At 51.8% G+C, this 19,396-nt stretch overlaps 1 protein-coding gene across 13 annotated transcripts in view; it reads right to left on the reverse strand.

The window, feature by feature from the left end:
• MYO18A (myosin XVIIIA) overlaps positions 1-19,396 on the reverse strand; it is a 144,978-nt gene that overhangs the window by 87,684 nt on the left and 37,898 nt on the right. For 4 of the 13 annotated variants that reach the window (XM_077312283.1, XM_077312284.1, XM_077312280.1 and 1 more), the window contains exon 3: positions 177-264. In XM_077312283.1, the coding sequence (XP_077168398.1) occupies positions 177-264 (88 nt within the window). Of the gene's footprint in view, positions 1-176; positions 265-2,801; positions 2,922-4,559; positions 4,641-6,830; positions 7,545-9,165; positions 9,223-12,617; positions 12,696-16,602; positions 16,857-19,396 lie in introns of those variants that run through there. The other 9 variants (XM_077312277.1, XM_077312278.1, XM_077312285.1 and 6 more) reach the window with 5 other exon arrangements.

Genomic DNA, 19,396 nt, shown 5'->3' on the forward strand with positions numbered 1-19,396 from the left:
GTTAGATACTATCACAATGCTAAATCCTGCCTCGGTTGTGTCACACCTCATCCCCAGACAACAGTCTTAATGGGAGAAGGGATTCTAGCATTGTGAGTGAGACCCTGAGGGGCTGAACCATCCGGCCGGCCCAGGAGATGTGAGGGAAGGGTGCACCAACAACACCCCCTGCTTACCTAAGGAGAAGCCATCTTTATGGACCAGCCACACCTTATCTGTTTCGTACCAGGCCTCTTCAGCCGCAATCTGTTCCTCCGTCTTTGCCTGTTGTGCGAGTCGAGAGGGGGGGACAACAACGGGACAGGTCAAGGCACTGCACAGCTCCAGCATCACCCCACGGGACCCTATCTTGTCCCCTCCCAGCCCACCCGCTCCATCTCATGTCTCTCTCCGGGCTCACGTCCCTCTGCCCAAGCGGTCACCCAAGTGCCCACCCCACCCGCTCTCCTCCTGTATGTCCTGACCACCGCAGGGGTTGCCAAAACGGTTCTCAAACTACACATCCAGGACAAAAACGGGCCACGAGGCTGAGGAAAGGGAAGAGACTGGGTGGTGAATTTGGGCTTGCCGCTGCAGAACGGGAAATGCAGCTGCGATTCCGAAATGGGACAGAAGAAGAAAACGAGGCAAATAAATTAGACATTTGTTCTGCGTTAAGGAAAGCGTGCCCTCAAGTCACAACTGACTCACAGCAGCCCGAGGATTTTGCTGTTTTCAAGGCAAAGGATGAAATGGTGAGAGACGGTGGTTTGCCGCTGCTTTACTCTGACCCCAGTCTTTCTTGGTGGTCGCCCATCCGAGTACTAGTCAGGGCCGACCCTGTTTAGATCCCAAGGCCTGACAAGATCGGGCTAGTCTGAGCTGTTCAGGCTGCGTGTGCCTCCTCTGGACACTGAGGAGGGGGAAAGGCGTCTAGAGCAGGGGTAGTCAAACTGCGGCCCTCCAGATGTACATGGACTACAATTCCCAGGAGCCCCTGCCAGCGAAAGCTGGCAGGGACTCCTGGGAATTGTAGTCCATGGACATCTGGAGAGCTGCAGTTTGACTACCCCTGGTCTAGAGTTACTGAGCAAGTGGATCTCAAAAAGCACAGTACGTTTATAAGTGGATTCCATTTCAAGAAGTTTGAGAACCACTTTGGGATCCTGAGCGGGCCCAGCTGGTCTTTGGCTGGGGTCGGGGCCAGTCTCGTACAACAACTGCATCCCTTTGAGAAAGACCCTTCCCTCCAACGACCAGAGAGGTCCACCAAAAGCATGCGGCATGCAAGTCTTCTCCCCTGCAAGCTACCAAGACCACAGGGATGGGGAGAAATTCTGGATACAGAACGCCTGTCTTGTCCCCCCCCCCCCCCCCGCCCCCGGCTCCACGCCATCAATCACAGGGGCTGGCAAGAATTATTTTGCTGGTATTTTTCCATATAGCCCTTTGCCTCTGTCCACCCCTACCTGCCCCCTGGGTCCTCTGATCTCTTAGCAGTTTTGTTTAGGTAGGTAGCATCTCCCTGCACTGGGTTGGACAGCAGCTCGGAGATGACAATATTTCAGATACATACACAGAGAGGCCTCCTGGGCCTGCAACCGAATGCAGGGAGAGGACTAAGTTTAAATCTAACTACACGCATGGAAAAGTCCGCTAGAGGCTTGTTGGGGGGTGGGGGGAGAGGCAGGGCTGTGTGCACGCAAAAACACTACTTCCTATCATGAGCCACATGTTAGGAACTGGGTGAGCATTCAAGTGTGTGACTCTGATCATCCAGCACAGGCTTGGAAGGACTGGCGGCCCCGACCCACATTTCCCTCCGGAAGGTGCCAGACTCCCCGCCCCTCCTCGTGTGTTACCCTCTTTCCCTTCACAGCCTAGGACCAAACCTCTGCAAGGACACAATGAACCCGCATCTCTGCACATTTGGCCCCTGCTAGGCTATGCCTCTCCCCTCGTCCTTTTCGCGCCATGCCCCTTTCATGCTACCCCTTCTGTGGAAGCATGAGCTGTAAGCTCCCTGGGGCAGAGACTTGCTTTTTCAAGTTGTGCTGTAGAAGGAAGGAAGGAAAATCAATATATTGTTAGCAGCTCAGAGGAAAGCTGCCGTGTGGAGTCTGGGATTACGTGGCCATCTTAGATGGGACTGGGCAACTGGTCGCTGCTCCCTGTAGAATGTAGCAAGACACCCCCACATAGCCCCCCCCACACACACACACACACAAAGAGAGCTCTCTATTCTCCTTCCATTCAAATGCTATGGTCTTCACTTTGTTTCTTGCGGCTTGGACTGATTTGTGGAAGGCAAAGCGGTGCCAGGGGGAGGGTGTGGAGGAGGAGGAGGAAGAAGAGGAAGAGGAGCAAGAAGGAGGAGGAGCTAGTTCTCTATACCCCACTTTCCACTACCCTAAGGAGTCCCAAAGCAGCTTCCAAACACCTTTCCCTTCCTCCTCTCACAACAGACACCCTGTGGGGAAGGTGAGAAAGCTCTGAGAGAACTGATCAGTGAGAACAGCTCTAAAAGAACTGTGACTTGCCCAAGGTCACGGGAGTGGGGAATCAAACCTGGTTCTCCAGATTAGAGGCCGCCACTTTTAACCACTACACCACGCCGGCGCTCATAAAAATATAAACGATAAACGTGCAAACCAAGCAGGCCCACTCCAGTGGCTTAGGAGCTGGACAGAGAGCTTCCCAGTCCCTGTTGCCCCCCCCCACCCCACACACACACACACACACAAACACAGTGGGATGACCAAGCGATGACGGGAAAGGGAGGCCAGAGGCAGTCCAGGCAGAAGAGGTGAAGAAAGCCTTACGCTCCAGCACGAGGCACGAGCACAGACATCAGCCCAGAGGCAGAAGGGAGGTGGAGGGCGATCCGGCACGCTGGGGTACAGTACCTGGCTTAGTGCAGCCGCAGGGTTCGTGGGCTCCAGCTGGCGCAGCAAGGGAAGAAGACGGGGGAAAAGAGAGGTCAGCAGGAAGGACGGACAGTTTTTTGTTTTGTTTTTTGGAGGGGGGGGTCACACAAAAATTCTGCCAGAAACCAGCAGCAGCAGGAAGAGAAGGACAGACAAAGACCCCCCCCCATCCCTTCCACTGGCATCCATAGCCACCGAACACATGATGCCGCTTTGCACTGAATTAGGCCATTGGTCCACCAAGGGTAGCATTGTCTACTCCAGGGGTGTGCAAACTTCATTTGCTGGCAGGGGCTCGTGGGAATTGTAGTCCATGAACATCTGGAGTACCACAGGTTGACTACCCCTGCTCTAAGCCAATAGCCCAGATGTATTGCTGCCGTATGTTCATTCTCTTTAAATACACTTTATGCCTCCTTGAGTGCCGGTGGTGGGGAGGCAGGATATGGATTAGTTCGATAAAAGAATTTTTTTAAGGCTGTCTCATCCATTCCTGTCTGATAAGTCTGCTTACGACATATAAACCATATGTTCAGAGAGAAGGAGGCAAAAACCTCTTCGTTTTGTTTACTATAATGTTGACTACCGTTCAGCGTGACAGCTTCTATTAGCGATTCTTTCTTCAAGTGATTAAATATTTTAAAAGGAAAGAGGTGTCTTAGGGTGGAAAGAATTATTGTTCGAATAAAACCAAGGCACTCTACTTAACATTCCATAATTGTACAAAGAAGCAGCGACATCTGTGCGCACATTCTGCATGATGCATCCCATGTTCTCTTAAGGATGTAAAGTCAAGAAGCAGGACGCTCGGGGGCCCTTATTCCAACATAAGCTTTCGTGAACTAAAGATCCGGAAAGGAAGCAGAACACCCCCCCCCCCGCACCGCCATTTCATTTAGGGTTTTGTAGGAAGCAAGGGGTCAAGGCAACCTCACGGCCCATGAAACACAGAAAGAAAAGTAGGAAATGTATTTATGTAAAATTCAATCCTGAAAAACGTAAAGGCCAGTCAAAAGTTAACAGCTATTGTTGGGGTAAAGGCCTGACATGAAAGGCGATAAAGTACCCCCAAGTCTGACATTAAAACCAACAGTATTCAGACACAGTTGGGAAAACATCGCAAGCTAACAGGACTCCCTGTTTCTGACCATGGCGGTCGTCGAAATCCTTTGGTTGCAGAATTATGAATATCCCGATGCGATTTATTTAAAGATTTCACACTTCTTCCCTTCTTGTGGGTTGAAACAAGCCTTAGGATACTTATCTTGCTATAACTGTGATTATCTTCATAAAACCTAGGACTCTCCACCTATTACAGGTATTACAACCTTTTGACCATGAAGGAACCCAGAAACTGGTTTTTCAGGCTTCGAGGAATCCTAAAACGGGTGGCATGTCCCTTCATAGGAGGTGCAGGAGCCAGCCGATCGATTGATTGATCATTTACTGTGGGGGGAAAGACTAGGCCAGTAAAGTAACAGGGAAAGCAGGCCCCACTGATGTCTAGAGATGTCAGTGGCCATCTGAACCTCTGGGAAAGACTATGTAATCCCTGGGGAACTCTGCTTGGGAATCACTGCCTTAGTCCTCTCAGTGCACACGCAAGAACAGGCAACCCCTAGAACCCCCCCACACCTGTCCAAGACAACACACCTGCTGGGTGGGTCCCTCTCCAGCTGTTGGGGAAGGCAACAACTTTTGTCCTTGGCTTGGCTTTGGGGGTTGCACCTTCTCCTTCCAAGAAGCCAGGAAAACCGAGACAAAGAAGCCAGGTCACTGAAGGGTTTAAGAAGCCAGGGAGGCATGCTGACATGCACATGGGCCATCCCAATGCACACAGCATTCAATGGGAAAGAACACAAGTCAGTCGCAGGCAAATGTCACATTAGTAGAGTGGGGGGGATCATTCCAAAGGCACCTTTCCTCTCCAGGGAAGCCGGGAGCGGTATCTGGAGAGGCAGCAGTCTAGCATCCTAAATAGATTGTTATTCCTGAGAGGGGTGGAGACAGAATGGTTGGGCAAGTTTGAAGCAGGAGCCTCAGCCCTGATTGGCTGGCTTTATGTGATGTCACTGATGCACTAGCAGAGGATTTTGAAATGGGTGGGGGACCCTCATTGACCATTCTGGGTTCTTTTAATATTAAGACATTATAAATTGGTCTTAAATTGTATTATGATGTATTACTCTAAACTGTCTCGAGCCCACTTACAGGGAGGGGCTGTATCAAAATCAGAAAAACAAATAAAAACATTCCCTCCCCAAAAAATAATTTAAAACAATACGGAAGGAATGAATAGACCTATAGAAGATCAGTGGGTTTTGCAACATTAAGGCAGCTTTTCTCAACCTTTTTACTGTTGAGAAACCCCTGAAACATTCTTCAGGTTTCGAGAAATCCCAGAAGTGGTGCGATCGTGCAGAATAAGGTTGGGAAGCAGAGCTGAGGACACGCCCACCTGGGGCCCCTCCTCTTCCTACCCTCTCCAGGCCCATCACTGGCCATTTTAGGAGGGACGTATTGGCATGACGATGTATAATCAGATCACCAGATAAACGTTTAACAAAAATTTTAAATTAAATTTAAAATTTATTAACTCCCACCCATTTGGGAAACCCTTCCAGGGACTTCAAGAAACCCCGGATGAGAAAGCTTACCCTAAGGAGACTCAAAGTGGCTTGCACTTCCCCTCCCTTCCTCTCCCCACAACAGGCCCCTTGTGAGGCAGGTAGGGCTGAGAGAGTTCTGAGAGAACTGAGACTGGCCCAAGGTCACCGAGCAGGCCTCATGTGTTGGAGGAGTGGGGATTCAAGCCCAGTTCTCCAGATCACAGTCCACCACTCTTAACCATCACGGTATGCTGGCTCTCAAAGGAACATTAAAGCGGTAGGTTGGTAGGTAGGCAGGTATAGATAAACACACAAAACAAAACACACCACAAAGTTCGCTTGGGGGAAAAGCAACCCCAACAGCCAAGCCACCATCTGATCCACTGACATGCATGCAAAGGTTAATTTGGGTGTAACGCTGGGAGTGATGCTCACACTAGGTGCTCTCCTATTCTGAGTCCATCTTCACCCCTGGTGAAGGATGCCTTTACTATGCAGAGCTTTGCAGCAATTCAACTCTGGGACGCAGCAAGTGAAGACTAAAGAGAGACCCTCAATTTCTTGGGACTGCAGAACTCCAAGGAAAGTTGGCAAGAAAGCAGTGGTTGGGGACCCCATCCGACACCATCCCCATGCCACATTCCTCAGAACAGGGCTTGAGCACCTGTCCTCATTCCGAGGCCATCCTGGCCAGCCAACATCAACTCAACCCACCAGAGGAGGACAGTCAGCAACTGAAAAACCCAGAGAACCACAGTCCCAGCTCAGCACGAATGGCGTGTCATAGTCTGTTTTAAAGCTGCTAAGACAAGGCATGATTGAAAGATCCTCCCTCAACCTAGACTACTCTCGTCTGGCTTCTGAGATTTTATCTGGATTTGATTACTCAAAGCCGGGGAAAGCCCAGGAACATCACAGGAGATAAAGCTACTCCAAAAGCCCAATTCTGCCTTCCAGTCATAAATTCCACAACGGCCCACTCAGCTCTCATTTGCAGTTCGGGGGCCGGAGATGAGCCACCTGGGCTGCATGGGGGGGGGGGCATGCTGGCTCCTGGAATTGATGGGGAAGCTGGCCGGCCCTTGCCTGCCCTGGGAGAGTCAGACAACGCCTGGAGGGCAGCAGTCGAGCAGCACATTCCATGCACTGGGAGCCAAACGCCAAGACAAGACTTCATTGACCAAAGCAGCCTCACCATCAAGGTGCACGTTTGAAAAACGGGGAGTGCAAAACGCCACCACTGCAAACTTGGGGTGCTGCCCCAGTTGGCTGGCTACATGCACACGCAGTGTGGCACGCTCATGCACTGATGTACCTTCTCTTTGTCCTCGGCGCTTGCCTTCTGCACGGCCGGCTTGGCTGGTGTGGCAGGAGATACCTTTGCTTCCTGGGCTGGCTCTGCAGCTAGGGCTGTCTTCTTGGCAAGAGGCGGTGCCTTCTCTGCCTCGCGGGGCTTCTCGTCTTCTTTCTTCTCCGACAGCCTGGAGCGCGGACGGTGATCTTTGGTCCTGCCTCTGGACATCAGGCTTTTCAGCCCCACGGAGAGCTCGTCCTTAGGGGTCGCCTGCTTGGGTTCGGACTTTGAGGCTGATGGCTGCCGAGGGGGCGGGGACAGCACCCTTGGGGCTGGGGACAGTACCTTGGGAGGCGGGGACAGTACCTTGGGAGGTGGAGACAGTACTCTGTGGAGTGGCTTCTCCTCCTTTTTGGCTGGCTCTGGGGACTTGATTTCTCTTGACGGCTCCTTGGCACCCCCGGACTCATCCCCCGGCAGCACCTTACGCACGACCTTGCGCACCACTCTGACCACTCTTTTCCGTGAGAGACCCTGGGTGTCGTCAGCAGGCGGCTCAGTCTGAGCCGGTGAGCTGCCTCCTCGGGAAGCTTCCAGGCCATTCATGGCTGGGCCGAGAGCACAAGAATGCTGGGTGTCCCCGTTCAACAGCAGCTCCGGGCTCTTCACTCTCCCGGGGGCTTCGGGGGGCACCGGGCTTTGGGGTTCTTCCTTCTCTGCACTTGGGGCATCTGGCTACAGTCACAGATACACAAAGGCATTACGAAAAGGGCACACCTCAACAGGCTTAAGTTATGGCCTCAAGAGGCAGCTACCAGCCATGCACAGGCTCCTGCTGGTCCCATTACCATCACTCCATGAAGCTGTCCTCCCAAAGGAGAATTCAGAGAGATTTGTGCTCAATGCCCTAATTTAATTTGACTCTAGATATGCAAGCAGGTCAGGGCAAGCCTGTGCTAGCTGAGGAGGAGGAGGAGGAGGAGGAGGAGGAGGAGGAAAGGAAGAAGGAGGAGAGGAAGAGCTGAATTTTTTATACTAGCAGAGAGTTCTAGAGATAGATAGGTCAGTACCCTAGCATCCTCTCTGTCCCTATGGCTAGCCTTTTGATGTGTAGACTGAGACTCTTAGGGACCAGACTTCCTTCCTCCGTCTTTTGTTGCCCCTCTCACACATAACTGACTTTCCTCTATCTTGGCAACACAAGAGCAAGATGCATCCTTGCATCTCTCTCCATCCCGGCTGTACGGATTGGCTCAGAACTCTTAACTCTCTGCTATCCTATCTAGAAATTTAGTGCCCATAATAAACTCCCTATATTACTTAGAAAGAATGAAGTCTCCACTCCTAGCTTACATGCACATGGAGCACATGCACTCTGCTAACTGCCAGGAAGGTTGCCCAAATATCCCACAACATCCAAAGCTGCGTTCTGGGCTCTCCGTGTGACGCAAATTAAGCAAACGGGCATGTTTGTTCTTATTTTGAGAAAGAGGGGAGTGACCCAAGGCACTGAAGCTCTGGCCTCTGGAAGTTTAGTTCAGCAGCTTCTGCCGTTATGCACTAGCAGCTGTGAGGCTTGCAGGTTGCCTTTTTAGGGAAGATCAAAGCCCAGGAGGTGGGATTTGAAGGCCAGCCTCGGTGTCTGTACACACACGGTCTAGAACACACACGGATCTGGTTAGAGGCGGTCATATTTATTAATTTTATTTATTAAAACAGGGTGCCCCACCTTTCCCTCTTGGCTCAAGATGGTTTACAGATAAGGTTACTAATTAACATTAAATGTAAAAACCCAAATATTTCCTCCCCTGCCAAAAGCCCTAGCAAACAAACAAGCCTTGAGACTCCTTCTGAAGACCGCTGGGGGAAGGGAGAGCATACTTCTTCAGGAAACTCGTTCCACAGAATGGGGGCTGTGATGGGAAAGGCCTGGTTCACGCCAGGTGGGTCACTGTGAATGTGGGAAGAGCCAGCAGGTGGCAACTTGAAGATTGTAGCTGGTTCATGGGAATCATTGGGAGGAGACTGCCCTTCAGATATGTCAGCCTTTCTCAACTTGTTTACTGTTGAGAAATTGCTGAAACATTCTTCAGGTTTTGAGAAAACCCAGAAGTGGCGCAATCGTGCAGAATATGGTTGGGAAGCATAACTATGTACATGCCCTTGTTAAAAACCATATTAAAATAATGAACTCCCACCCATTCAGGAAACCCTTCCAGGGCCATCAAGAGACCCCAGGGTTTCACGAAACCCCGGTTGGGAAAGCCCGGCATACGTGGTCCCCAGGCTTGAAGGGCTACAAAGGTCATAACCTTGAGATTAACTCAAACACGCATGCTGTGCTCAAAACACTTACAGCCTCCTGCTCTTTCTCGTTTTTTTTCACAGCTAAAGGTTTGTCTTCATCCTTGACCTAAGGAAGCCCAACAGAGAAGGAGGAAGTATTCAGCCTGAGGACATGGCATGGCAAAACACACATGCACACCACACTTTTCTGCTAGCACGTTGCAAGCAGGCCTGAGCTCCTTCCCCAGCACGTGGCAGTTGTCATAAACACCGAGGGACAGGGGAGAGGGGTTCCCTTTAATGCGAATGACACACAGAAGGCCTGAAAGGGGGACAGAGGAACAGTGGGGCTTGCATTAAGGTTGACCTGGGCCCGACATCCCCAGCCATTTCAATGTTTGTTGAAGGAAGGAAAAAAGCAGCTTTATCAGGCTCCACTGCCTCCCTCCTACGATGAATATTTGTGACTCTGCTAACAAAACTGAACGGATGCTTAACTTGCCACCTCACTGAGAGACACTGTTTGCCCAGAGATTTGCTCACAGAAAAATGGTTATGGAAAATTATGGAGACTGAGGCCAGGAATATTTCCATAGGCTCCGCTTCACACAACGTAGCTTGTGCAAAACCACACCCTTCACGGAAGGGTGCCATTAAGTAGTGAGAAGCAGACAAGGCCAGGGGGCAAAAGGCTACTGGCTTGCCCAGTTTTAAGGACTACATGAGTGCATGGGTTGGCAGGCACCCATCTTGGCACCTTGCTTTAAAATTTTTATTCTATTTTTATGTAGATGCATGGTGGTGGTGGTGGCATGTGCTCTGAAACCCTACAGTTGGAATAGCGCCACCTGCTTCCGACATGGTCCCAGGGTCAGCCTTTTTCAACCTTTTGATCATAGTAAAGGTAAAGGTATCCCCTGTGCAAGCACCGAGTCATGTCTGACCCTTGGGGTGACGCCCTCCAGCGTTTTCATGGCAGACTCAATACGGGGTGGTTTGCCAGTGCCTTCCCCAGTCATTACCGTTTACCCCCCAGCAAGCTGGGTACTCATTTGACCGACCTCGAAGGATGGAAGGCTGAGTCAACCTTGAGCCGGCTGCTGGGATTGAACTCCCAGCCTCATGGGCAAAGCTTTCAGGCGGCTGCCTTACCACTCTGCGCCACAAGAGGCTCTTTGATCATAGAGGTACCACTAAAATATTTTTCAGGCTTCAAGGTACGATGTCAGCTGGTCACGCCTCCCCGCAATGCTTCCTGGAAGTGAGAAGAGCCTTGGATGGACAAGGTTTAAATGGCCAGAGGCCCTCCCCTTCCCACCCTCTCCAGGCCCATCATTGGCCACTATCAGAGGGGGTGGGTGAAACTGCCCAAATAAGGGTAGATTTTTAAAAACTTTTGTTCTTTCACAGTTTTGGAAGGCTCTCCCCATCAGCTATTTTGGGGGAAAGCCATGCCACAGTACTATCGAGGGGCTTTTGTAGAGCCACATGGTGCCTTGGTACCATTGTTGGAAAATTCTGGCCTAGCATATAGCATAAAGAGCCTCTTGTGGTGCAGAGTGGTAAGGCAGCAGACATGCAGTCTGAAAGCTCTGCCCATGAGGCTGGGAGTTCGATCCCAGCAGCCGGCTCAAGGTCGACTCAGCCTTCCATCCTTCCGAGGTCGGTAAAATGAGTACCCAGCTTGCTGGTGGGTAAACGGTAATGACTGGGGAAGGCACTGGCAAACCATCCTGTATTGAGTCTGCCATGAAAACACTAGAGGGCGTCACCCCAAGGGTCAGACATGACCCGGTGCTTGCACAGGGGATGCCTTTACCTTTACCTTTTAGCATATAGCTAAGAAATTGGAAGGTCTCCCTCAGTCACACCCGGAGCAGGAGGCTGTACCTATGACACTGGTGACTGGATAATTTTCACACACAGTAATCATAGATTTGGGCCCCCAATTTCCTCCACAATTAATATGCTACTATGTGTATGACGACAGTACATTTACTGGAGAGCTAAAGACATAAGAATAGCCCTCTTTAAGTATTTGAAAGGTTGTCATTTGGAGGAGGGCAGGATGCTGTTCCCATTGGCTGCAGAGGAAAGGACAAGCAGTAATGGGTTTAAACTACAAGTACAACGATATAGGCTAGATATCAGGGGAAAAAAATTCACAGTCAGAGTAGTTCACCAGTGGAATAGGCTGCCTAAGGAGGTGGTGAGCTCCCCCTCACTGGCAGTCTTCAAGCAAAGGTTGGATACACACTTTTCTTGGATGCTTTAGGATGCTTAGGGCTGATCCTGCGTTGAGCAGGGGGTTGGACTAGATGGCCTGTCTGGCCCCTTCCAACTCTAAGATTCTATGATACTAAGAAGAGGCCTGCTGGCAGAGAGCAATGGCTCATCTAGTCCAGCCTCTTGTCTCACACAGCAGCCAACCGGCTCCTCTGGACAGCCAGCAAGAGGGCACAGAGGCCGAGGCCATCCCTGAACAATCTGCTCCATTTTACAAAACGGGACTCAGTATCCAAATAGCCCTAACCCTAGAAAAGTTGGTTTCTATTTTCATCTTATATCTTTCCATGGCTGCCTTTCCTACTAAGCTGTGTGCACTGAGGGAGCAGGAAACGCAACAGTTGGCAGGACTCTCTCTCTCTTAAGCATCGAGCCTACTCACAGATTAGCCTGCAGAAAATTAAGGCATTTATACTTCTTAAATCCCATAGTGTGCCAGAGAGGACGAATTTGTATGCTAATGAAGTTATACATTATGTATTTGGGGCTGTTAAAAGAAGTATTTCAATTTTTTTCCCAGGGGAAAACATTTTTCTCCCTTGCCATTAACATTTCCAGAAACTTGACTTCTCAGCTCGCAGGCCGCTCGAAGCCATCTAAGGGTAGGTTGTGCTGGGGGGGGGGGGGGAAGAGCAAAAAAACACACACTCCTTGTTCCTGCACAGCTGGGCTTCAGCGTCTCCACAGGTCTCAGCACACCGACTGCTCCTCAAAGCCACATACAGCTCCCCCCCCCCCCTCCCGCAAAATGTCCCCCAGGCTGCCTTACCAAGAGAGCCCTATCAGAAGTCACTCAAACCCAGGCTGTGCAGTAACAGAGCTCAGGCCGGCTCAGCTGCTCTGAAAGACAGTGGGGTTAGTAAAAAAGTTATTCTGCAGGCAGGTTATTCCAAACGGATGCCATGCAAAGGGTCCTGAGGGGGTGGCTTCCGGGTGGCTCAGCCCAGCATTTGGGGCTTCTGGGAGAAGACGGGGGAGACAGCTTCCCCCTGCTCTAGACACAAGCCAGAAGGGTCTCTCTAGCACTGCCCTCCACTGGACTGCCGGTGTGACCTGCGACCTAGGGGAGCCACCGTCCTCCACTGTCAGCACCGGGCAAAACTCAAGACCCCACACACACACAGTCCCACTCATCTTTGACATGCTGCCGTCATGAAGGCAAAAACTGCCAAGTGCTCAGGTGTGTGGGGGGTGGGGGGACCAGAAGTGGCAACCACAACAGCAGAGAAAGACTTCCCTTTTGCTCCCAGAATGCAAACCGCGATGAAAAGGCCATGGCCGCCGCTGTGTGGAGGTGGAAGCCTGCAACCCTGACTGGGGGGGGGGGGGGGAGAGAAAGGGGAGAAAACGTCAGAGTGCAGCAGAAAAGGAGCCTTCGCAAGGCCAGCCCCACCCCCCAGTTCCAGATTGGCAGCCCCTGGAGGGACCATCCAAGGACCCAAAACCGGGGTGGGAAAGAGGCAACTGTGAGCCACAGAAAGCAAGCCACAGAGCCAGGGGATCGACATTGGAGAAACACAACTCCCCTCGAAAGCCTGCAGCCCCCCCTCCACCTCTAACGTGCCTCTAGCCCAGCAGTTCTCCTTTCACAGGCCCTGTGTGGGAGGCTGCCAGGGGCTGCTGGGTGGTAATTTCAGCAGGCCCCAGGGAGAGTAGCAGCCAGCACCGTGCTAATTGTGGAAACAGTCTGTCCTTGTTTCCCAGCGACCCCTTTAACACGTCCCGTCCCACCCGCCCACCCCCACCCCCCAGATGTCTTCCCTTGCCACCATTCTCCCTGAAACATTCTTCAGGCTTTGAGAATCCCCCAGAAGTTGCACAATCATGCAGAACACGGTTGGGAAGCAGAGCTGTGGACACGCCCACCCATAGCTCCTCCCCTCCCCCCCTCCAGGCCCATCATTGGCCATTTTGGGAGGGGGGCAGGTTGATATCACCCAATAAACGTTTATATCACTCAATAAACATTTATCACATTTTTAAAATATATGAAAAATTAACTAACCCCATCCCCAATTTGGGAAACCCTTCCATGGTCATAAAGCATAAAATAAAATAAAATAAAATAAAATAAAATAAAATAAAATAAAATAAAATAAAATAAAATAAAATAAAATAAAATAAAATAAAATAAAATAAAATAAAATAAAATAAAATAAAATAAAATAAAATAAAATAAAATAAAATAAAATAAAATAAGGAACCCCCAGGGTTTCGCTGAGAAAGCCCGCCCTAGATGGAACAGAATACGACTGCTGGGCCTTTGCGATTTCCCTTACCAGTCTAACAGGAGTTTTGGGGTGGAGAGCAAAACAGAGAGGAAAGGATTACGTGGCTTGCCCCTCCTAAGTGTGGGTACACCGAACTTCAAAAGAGGGGGGGAAGCAAAACATGGGTCACCTCCGTCCCCAAACACAGAGGCAACCCAGCACTTGGGTCCCTGGACCAGTCAAACAGCGTAACTGGTTCACATTGGCAAACTTGGAGAAGACAGAGACAGGGGAAGGAATTTTGCATGAAAGCGGGAAGGGGGTTGTGACGAAACCCAGAAGTGTGCCTGGCACAGCAGAGAGCTTCACAGTCACACCTCAGATTAGACACGGCTGGCGGACAGAGCCAGTAGACAGAGCACAATCATCCCTTTGCCGGTGGTCAAAACAATGGCCCCTGCTCAAGACGAGGGACAGGTGGCAGGTTTCCGAAGGACAAAAGGGAAAGCAGTTCTGCCACATTGCTGGCGGTCATCGGCAGCCACAGGGTGCCATAAATAGCCACGTGCTTCTTAAAAAGTGACCAGGGTCCCACTGACTGGGTCAGGGGTGGGGTGGAATCAAAATGTACCCTGGGAAAGAGTAGATTTCAGGAAGCACTCTCAAGAAGAAGGGGCCACCCCGTTTCCCGCTCTGGACATGAAAGGGCTGAACCAGGAAAGGCTAGGCCCAACGGCACGCAACTAAGGCACGGGGGCCTAATCCAAAATCAAGCGTTTGCTGAGAACGCCCAGGTTGGCTTTCTCCAGAGCCGAGTCCTTTCCGGTGCAGGGGAGAAACGCCAACCCTGCCCCCTTGCAAAGGGAGTGCGCTAATGGCATCTGGCACAGGGAATGGGGCAACGCTCTGGCAAATAAGCCCGGCTTGGGTCTTGTCGATTACAGGCTGCAGCCGCAGGGGGTGCGGCCCTTTCTTCTCTGCAAGATAGCAGGGACCGCGGGGGGGGGGGGGGGGGGGACGTGTCCCTATCTTGGCCGCACGGCATGCCTTCCCTTGTGCCTCATCCCAGACAGACAGAGCCCTTTGCTCAGCAGTTATTCTGAGGGGCTGACTCTGAGTCAGATGCCATCGCTGAAGCCTCTTGCAGAGAGAGAGAGAGACAGAGAGAGACAGAGAGAGAGAGAGAGAGAGAGAGAGAGAGAGAGAGAGAGAGAGACAGAGAGACAGAGAGACAGAGAGAGAGAGAGACAGAGAGAGACACAGAGAGAGAAACAGAGAGAGAGACAGAGAGAGAGACAGAGAGAGAGAGACAGAGAGACAGAGAGAGAGAGAGAGACAGAGAGAGACAGAGAGAGAGAGAGAGAGAGAGAGAGACAGAGACAGAGAGACAGAGACAGAGAGAGAGAGACAGAGAGACAGAGACAGAGAGAGAGAGAGAGAGAGAGACAGAGAGACAGAGAGACAGAGACAGAGAGGGAGGACGGCCCCCATGATGCCAAAGCAGCCGCTCCTCCATAGCCTTTGGTGATCACCCCCAGCCACTAGACCAAGGCTCAGGGACAAGAGGCACCTATCCTCTTACAGAGCCTGGCTTTTGGACTCCGCAAGTGCCAGGCCCCTTCGACTCTGGTGGCTCCCCCAAAGCCCTGAAGCCCCCGCATCCTGGCTGCCCCGAGTCCTTCTCTGCCCAACCCCTGGCTTCCGAAGCCTCACCAGGTCCTGCCCGCTCATTTTCAACGGTCGTGAGGTCGAGAAACGTTGCTTTCAATGAAACAGGAAATCCTCAGGCCGCAAAACACTCCACACGCCCATCGCTCATGAGATATCAGTGTGGGAGCCAGCACCTGTATTCTCTGCCAGGAAGGGTTATTGCTTATTGTTTATTTTATTTATATACCGCCCTCCCCGAAGCCTCAGGGCGGTTTGCATAAAACGGGAGCAGCACGATGAACTCAGTTTATAGTGATGTGGTAACAACAATAACAATGACAACAAGATAGTAATAAACATTGTAGGACAGGAGAATACTAGGAACGTTGATTAGCTCGTACTGAGGCCCAGTGGTTTGGGCGGGTCTGTAATGATTGTCGGAGGGATGCTTGGGGTGGGCACGGTGGGAGGCGGGGGTGCGTGGTGGGAGGCTTGCGGGGGGCCGGTGGGAAGCGGTGGTTCGGATCAACCTCAGCCCAATGCCTGGCGGGGGAACTCCCTTTTGCAGGCCCGGTGGAATTGTGGGAGTTCCGTCAGGGCCCTGATCTCCTCTGGGAGCTCGTTCCACCAGATGGGGACCAGGATGGAGAAAGCTCAGGCCCTGGTTGAGGTCAAGCGGGTTTCCTTGGGGCCAGGGACCACCAGGAGGTTGGAAGGGGTAGAGCGCAAGGCTCTTTGAGCGCTGTAGGCAGAGAGGCAGTCCCTTAGGCATACGGCAGGAACTCACTGGAGTCTCTCCCTAGCAAGATGGGATAACCTGGCAGCAAAAGCCACTCATGGGCGCAGAGAAAGTCCAAAACTACCCCGCCCTTCCCCAAACCACTTAGTAATTAGCACGCCAGCCTCAAAAAGCCTCTAAGCAGGCCTTTCCCCAAAGCTCTACCTGACACACACGCTCCGTTTAGAGTTTCTGCTAGAAGTTAAACAAACTGAAGTTAGCATTTCCCAAAGTGGTTAGCTCCTTCCCCCCCACCCAACAATCACACTCCCCAAACAGCGTAGAGGGCAACGGAGCCAGCCACAGGAGACAGTGGGGGTTTTCACACACACACACACACACACAAACACACACCCCTCGAGAGTTGCCCAGGGTTTCGTAGACAGGGGTGGGGTGGAATCAAGCCTTTTGCAGCCACAAAAACTGACAGCTCCCTGCCGCGGAAGCGACTCCAAACAGGGTGAGGTTAACAACGCTGGCCTGCTCCCAGCTGCTTCAGGAAGCCAAAGCGCACATTCCCTCCCCCCAGTCCGCCCCCAACCCAAAAAGACCCACTTTGCCACCATTAGAGCGGGCATGTTACCTGGAAGGTTTTCCACCTTACCGAGGTCCGGGGGGAGGCCAGAGCCCCGCCGGGGAGACTCGGCAGAGGAGCGCTTCAGCAAGGCTTCCGATGGAAAGAGAGAGAGAAACGCGATAGGTAACCTAAGTGCCACTTCCCTGCTCAAGGGCCAGCGGCAGAGGGACAGCTGAGCTGATACAGTCAGCCTAAAAATAGCCAAGAATGTGAAACAGAGGGGCAGGGGGGGGCACTCTGCGGCTGCCCAGCTGCCCCCAGGTCTCAGCCTGGAACAAGGAGGGCTTTTACAGTGGGAGGGGGGGGGAGGAAGAGAGCCAGATTCGCCCGTTATAAAAAAGGAAGGAGAGGGAAAGCCTCATCACAGACCAGAAAGAGGAAGTGATGTGTGCGTCTGGCAGCGGAATCCTTCGGGCTCCTGCACTGCAGGAAACCACGCGCCGTGTCGGCCGTTCGGCTTGGCGCTGCCTTGAGCAAAGGCAGCTCCGTGGTCCCGGGAGCAGGACCGAACAGCAAGCGGACGGGGCACGACGCTTGTGCGATCGTGAGCTGAGAGAGGGACTAGCAGTTCCCAAAAACACAGTCTGGGATTAAATGGACAAATAAACTGGTGCGCAAATTGCACACTGCAAAAGTAGACTCCCGAGCACACTCCAGCAGGGGAAGTCTGAACTTAGGGAGGTTGCAAGTGGGTGGGCAGGAGGGATTGTGTCTGAGCTTGACTCTTGTGGCCCTTTCTTGCATGACCAGGGAAATGCCGATTGCCACTTTGGGATCAGGAGGCTAATTTCTTCCAGGCCAGGATTCTGGGCATGGAATTGGAGTCATGGTGGGTGGGCAGGTAGCTGTGAGTTTCCTGCATTCTGCAAGGAGTGTGTGGTTGAACTCTAGATCAGGGGTAGTCAACCTATGGTCCTCCGGATGTTCACGGACTACAATTCCCATGCTGGCAGGGGCTCATGGGAATTGTAGTCCATGAACATCTGGAGGACCACAGGTTGACTACCCCTGCTCTAGATGACCCTGGAGGTCCCTTCCAACTCTATGATTCTAAGTCCTCCTACCATGCAAGTCAGTGGCCGCAACAGGATGGCATGCTCTAATTTCATAGGCTCCTGCTGAGTACCCTTCGGCGCTTCGCAGTTGTCGCCCTCTGGTTCCTTACAATGTGGGGCTCTCGGTTTGTTTGCACCCTCCAGTCGCTGGAGGAAAGAGAGCGCTTTGTTGGCACCCTGCTACCTGGGAAAGAGGAAGATGCTCTTGGGAGGGGCACTATTCCACACCAACACATCGAGCAAAGCACAGTGGAAGAATTTGCTGAGGTCGTACGACGTTCAGTCCTCAAGCAAAGGGGTAGACTACGTGCAACGTATTCCAACTCAAACTCATTGAACTGAAGATGCCAGAATAAAGATATGTGCTGAATATATCACCATTTCTCTAGCTACCAATGGGAATAAAAATCAAGGACTTTTCTCCCGCTTGAATTGGGAAGATTACATTGCAAAAGGCATCACAGCACAGGCTGAGGAGCTGGTCTCACTGGGGCCAAAAGAGTGGTAGCATCAGTGGGCAACACGGCCAGCGCCCCACATCATGGAGGGCAAGCACACCTCCCACTTTCCATTCTTGGCCATACCCTAAAACTTGGCAGTGGTGAGCCCTGCTCAAATCCTGGGGCCGAGTGACACATAGATCCACAGTTCTATGCTTGAGATCTCTTGGATGGGGATACTGAGGGCAAGTGACAGACACCAAAGGCATGAGACTGGAGTCTGATTCTGAAGCTTTTTTAAATAGCGATAACTATGAGCTCTGACAAATGGAACCTCCATATCTAGAAGCTGTCTGCTTGCAAGTTCCAGAAACGAAGGGCAAGCGTGGTGCTTGTAAGCATTCCTCTTTACCTAGCGTATCTCTTTACCTGTGCTTAACCCTTCCTCGTGCAGCCCCGAGATTCAAGATTTAATTGCAATACAGCTCCAAGCCAGCTGTAAAGCCTGCACAACTTTTGCCCACCCAACCCTATTTGACTTGGTCTTTCCTTTGAGCCAAACTGGAGCTACCCCTCTCTGACTCCTGCTTGCTTCAGTCACACACACACACACACACACACCCTTCCGTCTCTGCAACGGGCCTGCGTAAAGTCACATTTCCCTTGGCAGGGAATGCCTCAGTTCTGCTGCAGCTGACAGAAGCACTATAAATAGGCAGGGAGCTGAGGAAGGCTGCCAGCACTGAGGGGCCGGAGGGGCTGGGGATTGGGAGGAAGCAAACCGTTCAAGGGCTCAGTCTTCCCGACCAAGACGAGGCCCGCTTTCTCTCTCTCCCCTCCATAAGCTTCATCCGTCCAGGTAAGAAGCCACCTCCCGAATCGAATCCCACGTTCCTGCCATCGGAGACGCCTAAAGCGCTTCAAGTTCATCTCCGCCATGACAGAACCAGATTAGGAAAGGGCCACAGGGGCAGAGGGCATGGCGCTTACAGAACCTCCGCGTGATCGAGACGCCTTGCGCATGCAAACAAGTCATGCCACACGCTCCCTCTACGCCAGGCCTGCCCTTGACTGGGTGTCGGCTCATCTGCTGAACCAAACAAACGTGGAACTCTCGGCCTCCCTCAAGAAAACCAGAGGAGACGGCTACATTTCCTTTCTTTAATCTATATTCTGCATTCCTTAGGCAATTCTGGCTTCTCAGAAGACACGGTGTACAATTTCCAAAAATACAAAATGTACATTAAAACGAACCAATGCCATCTTCAACACAGAAGACTACAAGCTTCACAAATTATCTCTAAA

The sequence above is a fragment of the Paroedura picta genome, chromosome 15 (assembly GCF_049243985.1).
Source record: "Paroedura picta isolate Pp20150507F chromosome 15, Ppicta_v3.0, whole genome shotgun sequence".
NCBI classification, from domain to species: domain Eukaryota; kingdom Metazoa; phylum Chordata; class Lepidosauria; order Squamata; family Gekkonidae; genus Paroedura; species Paroedura picta.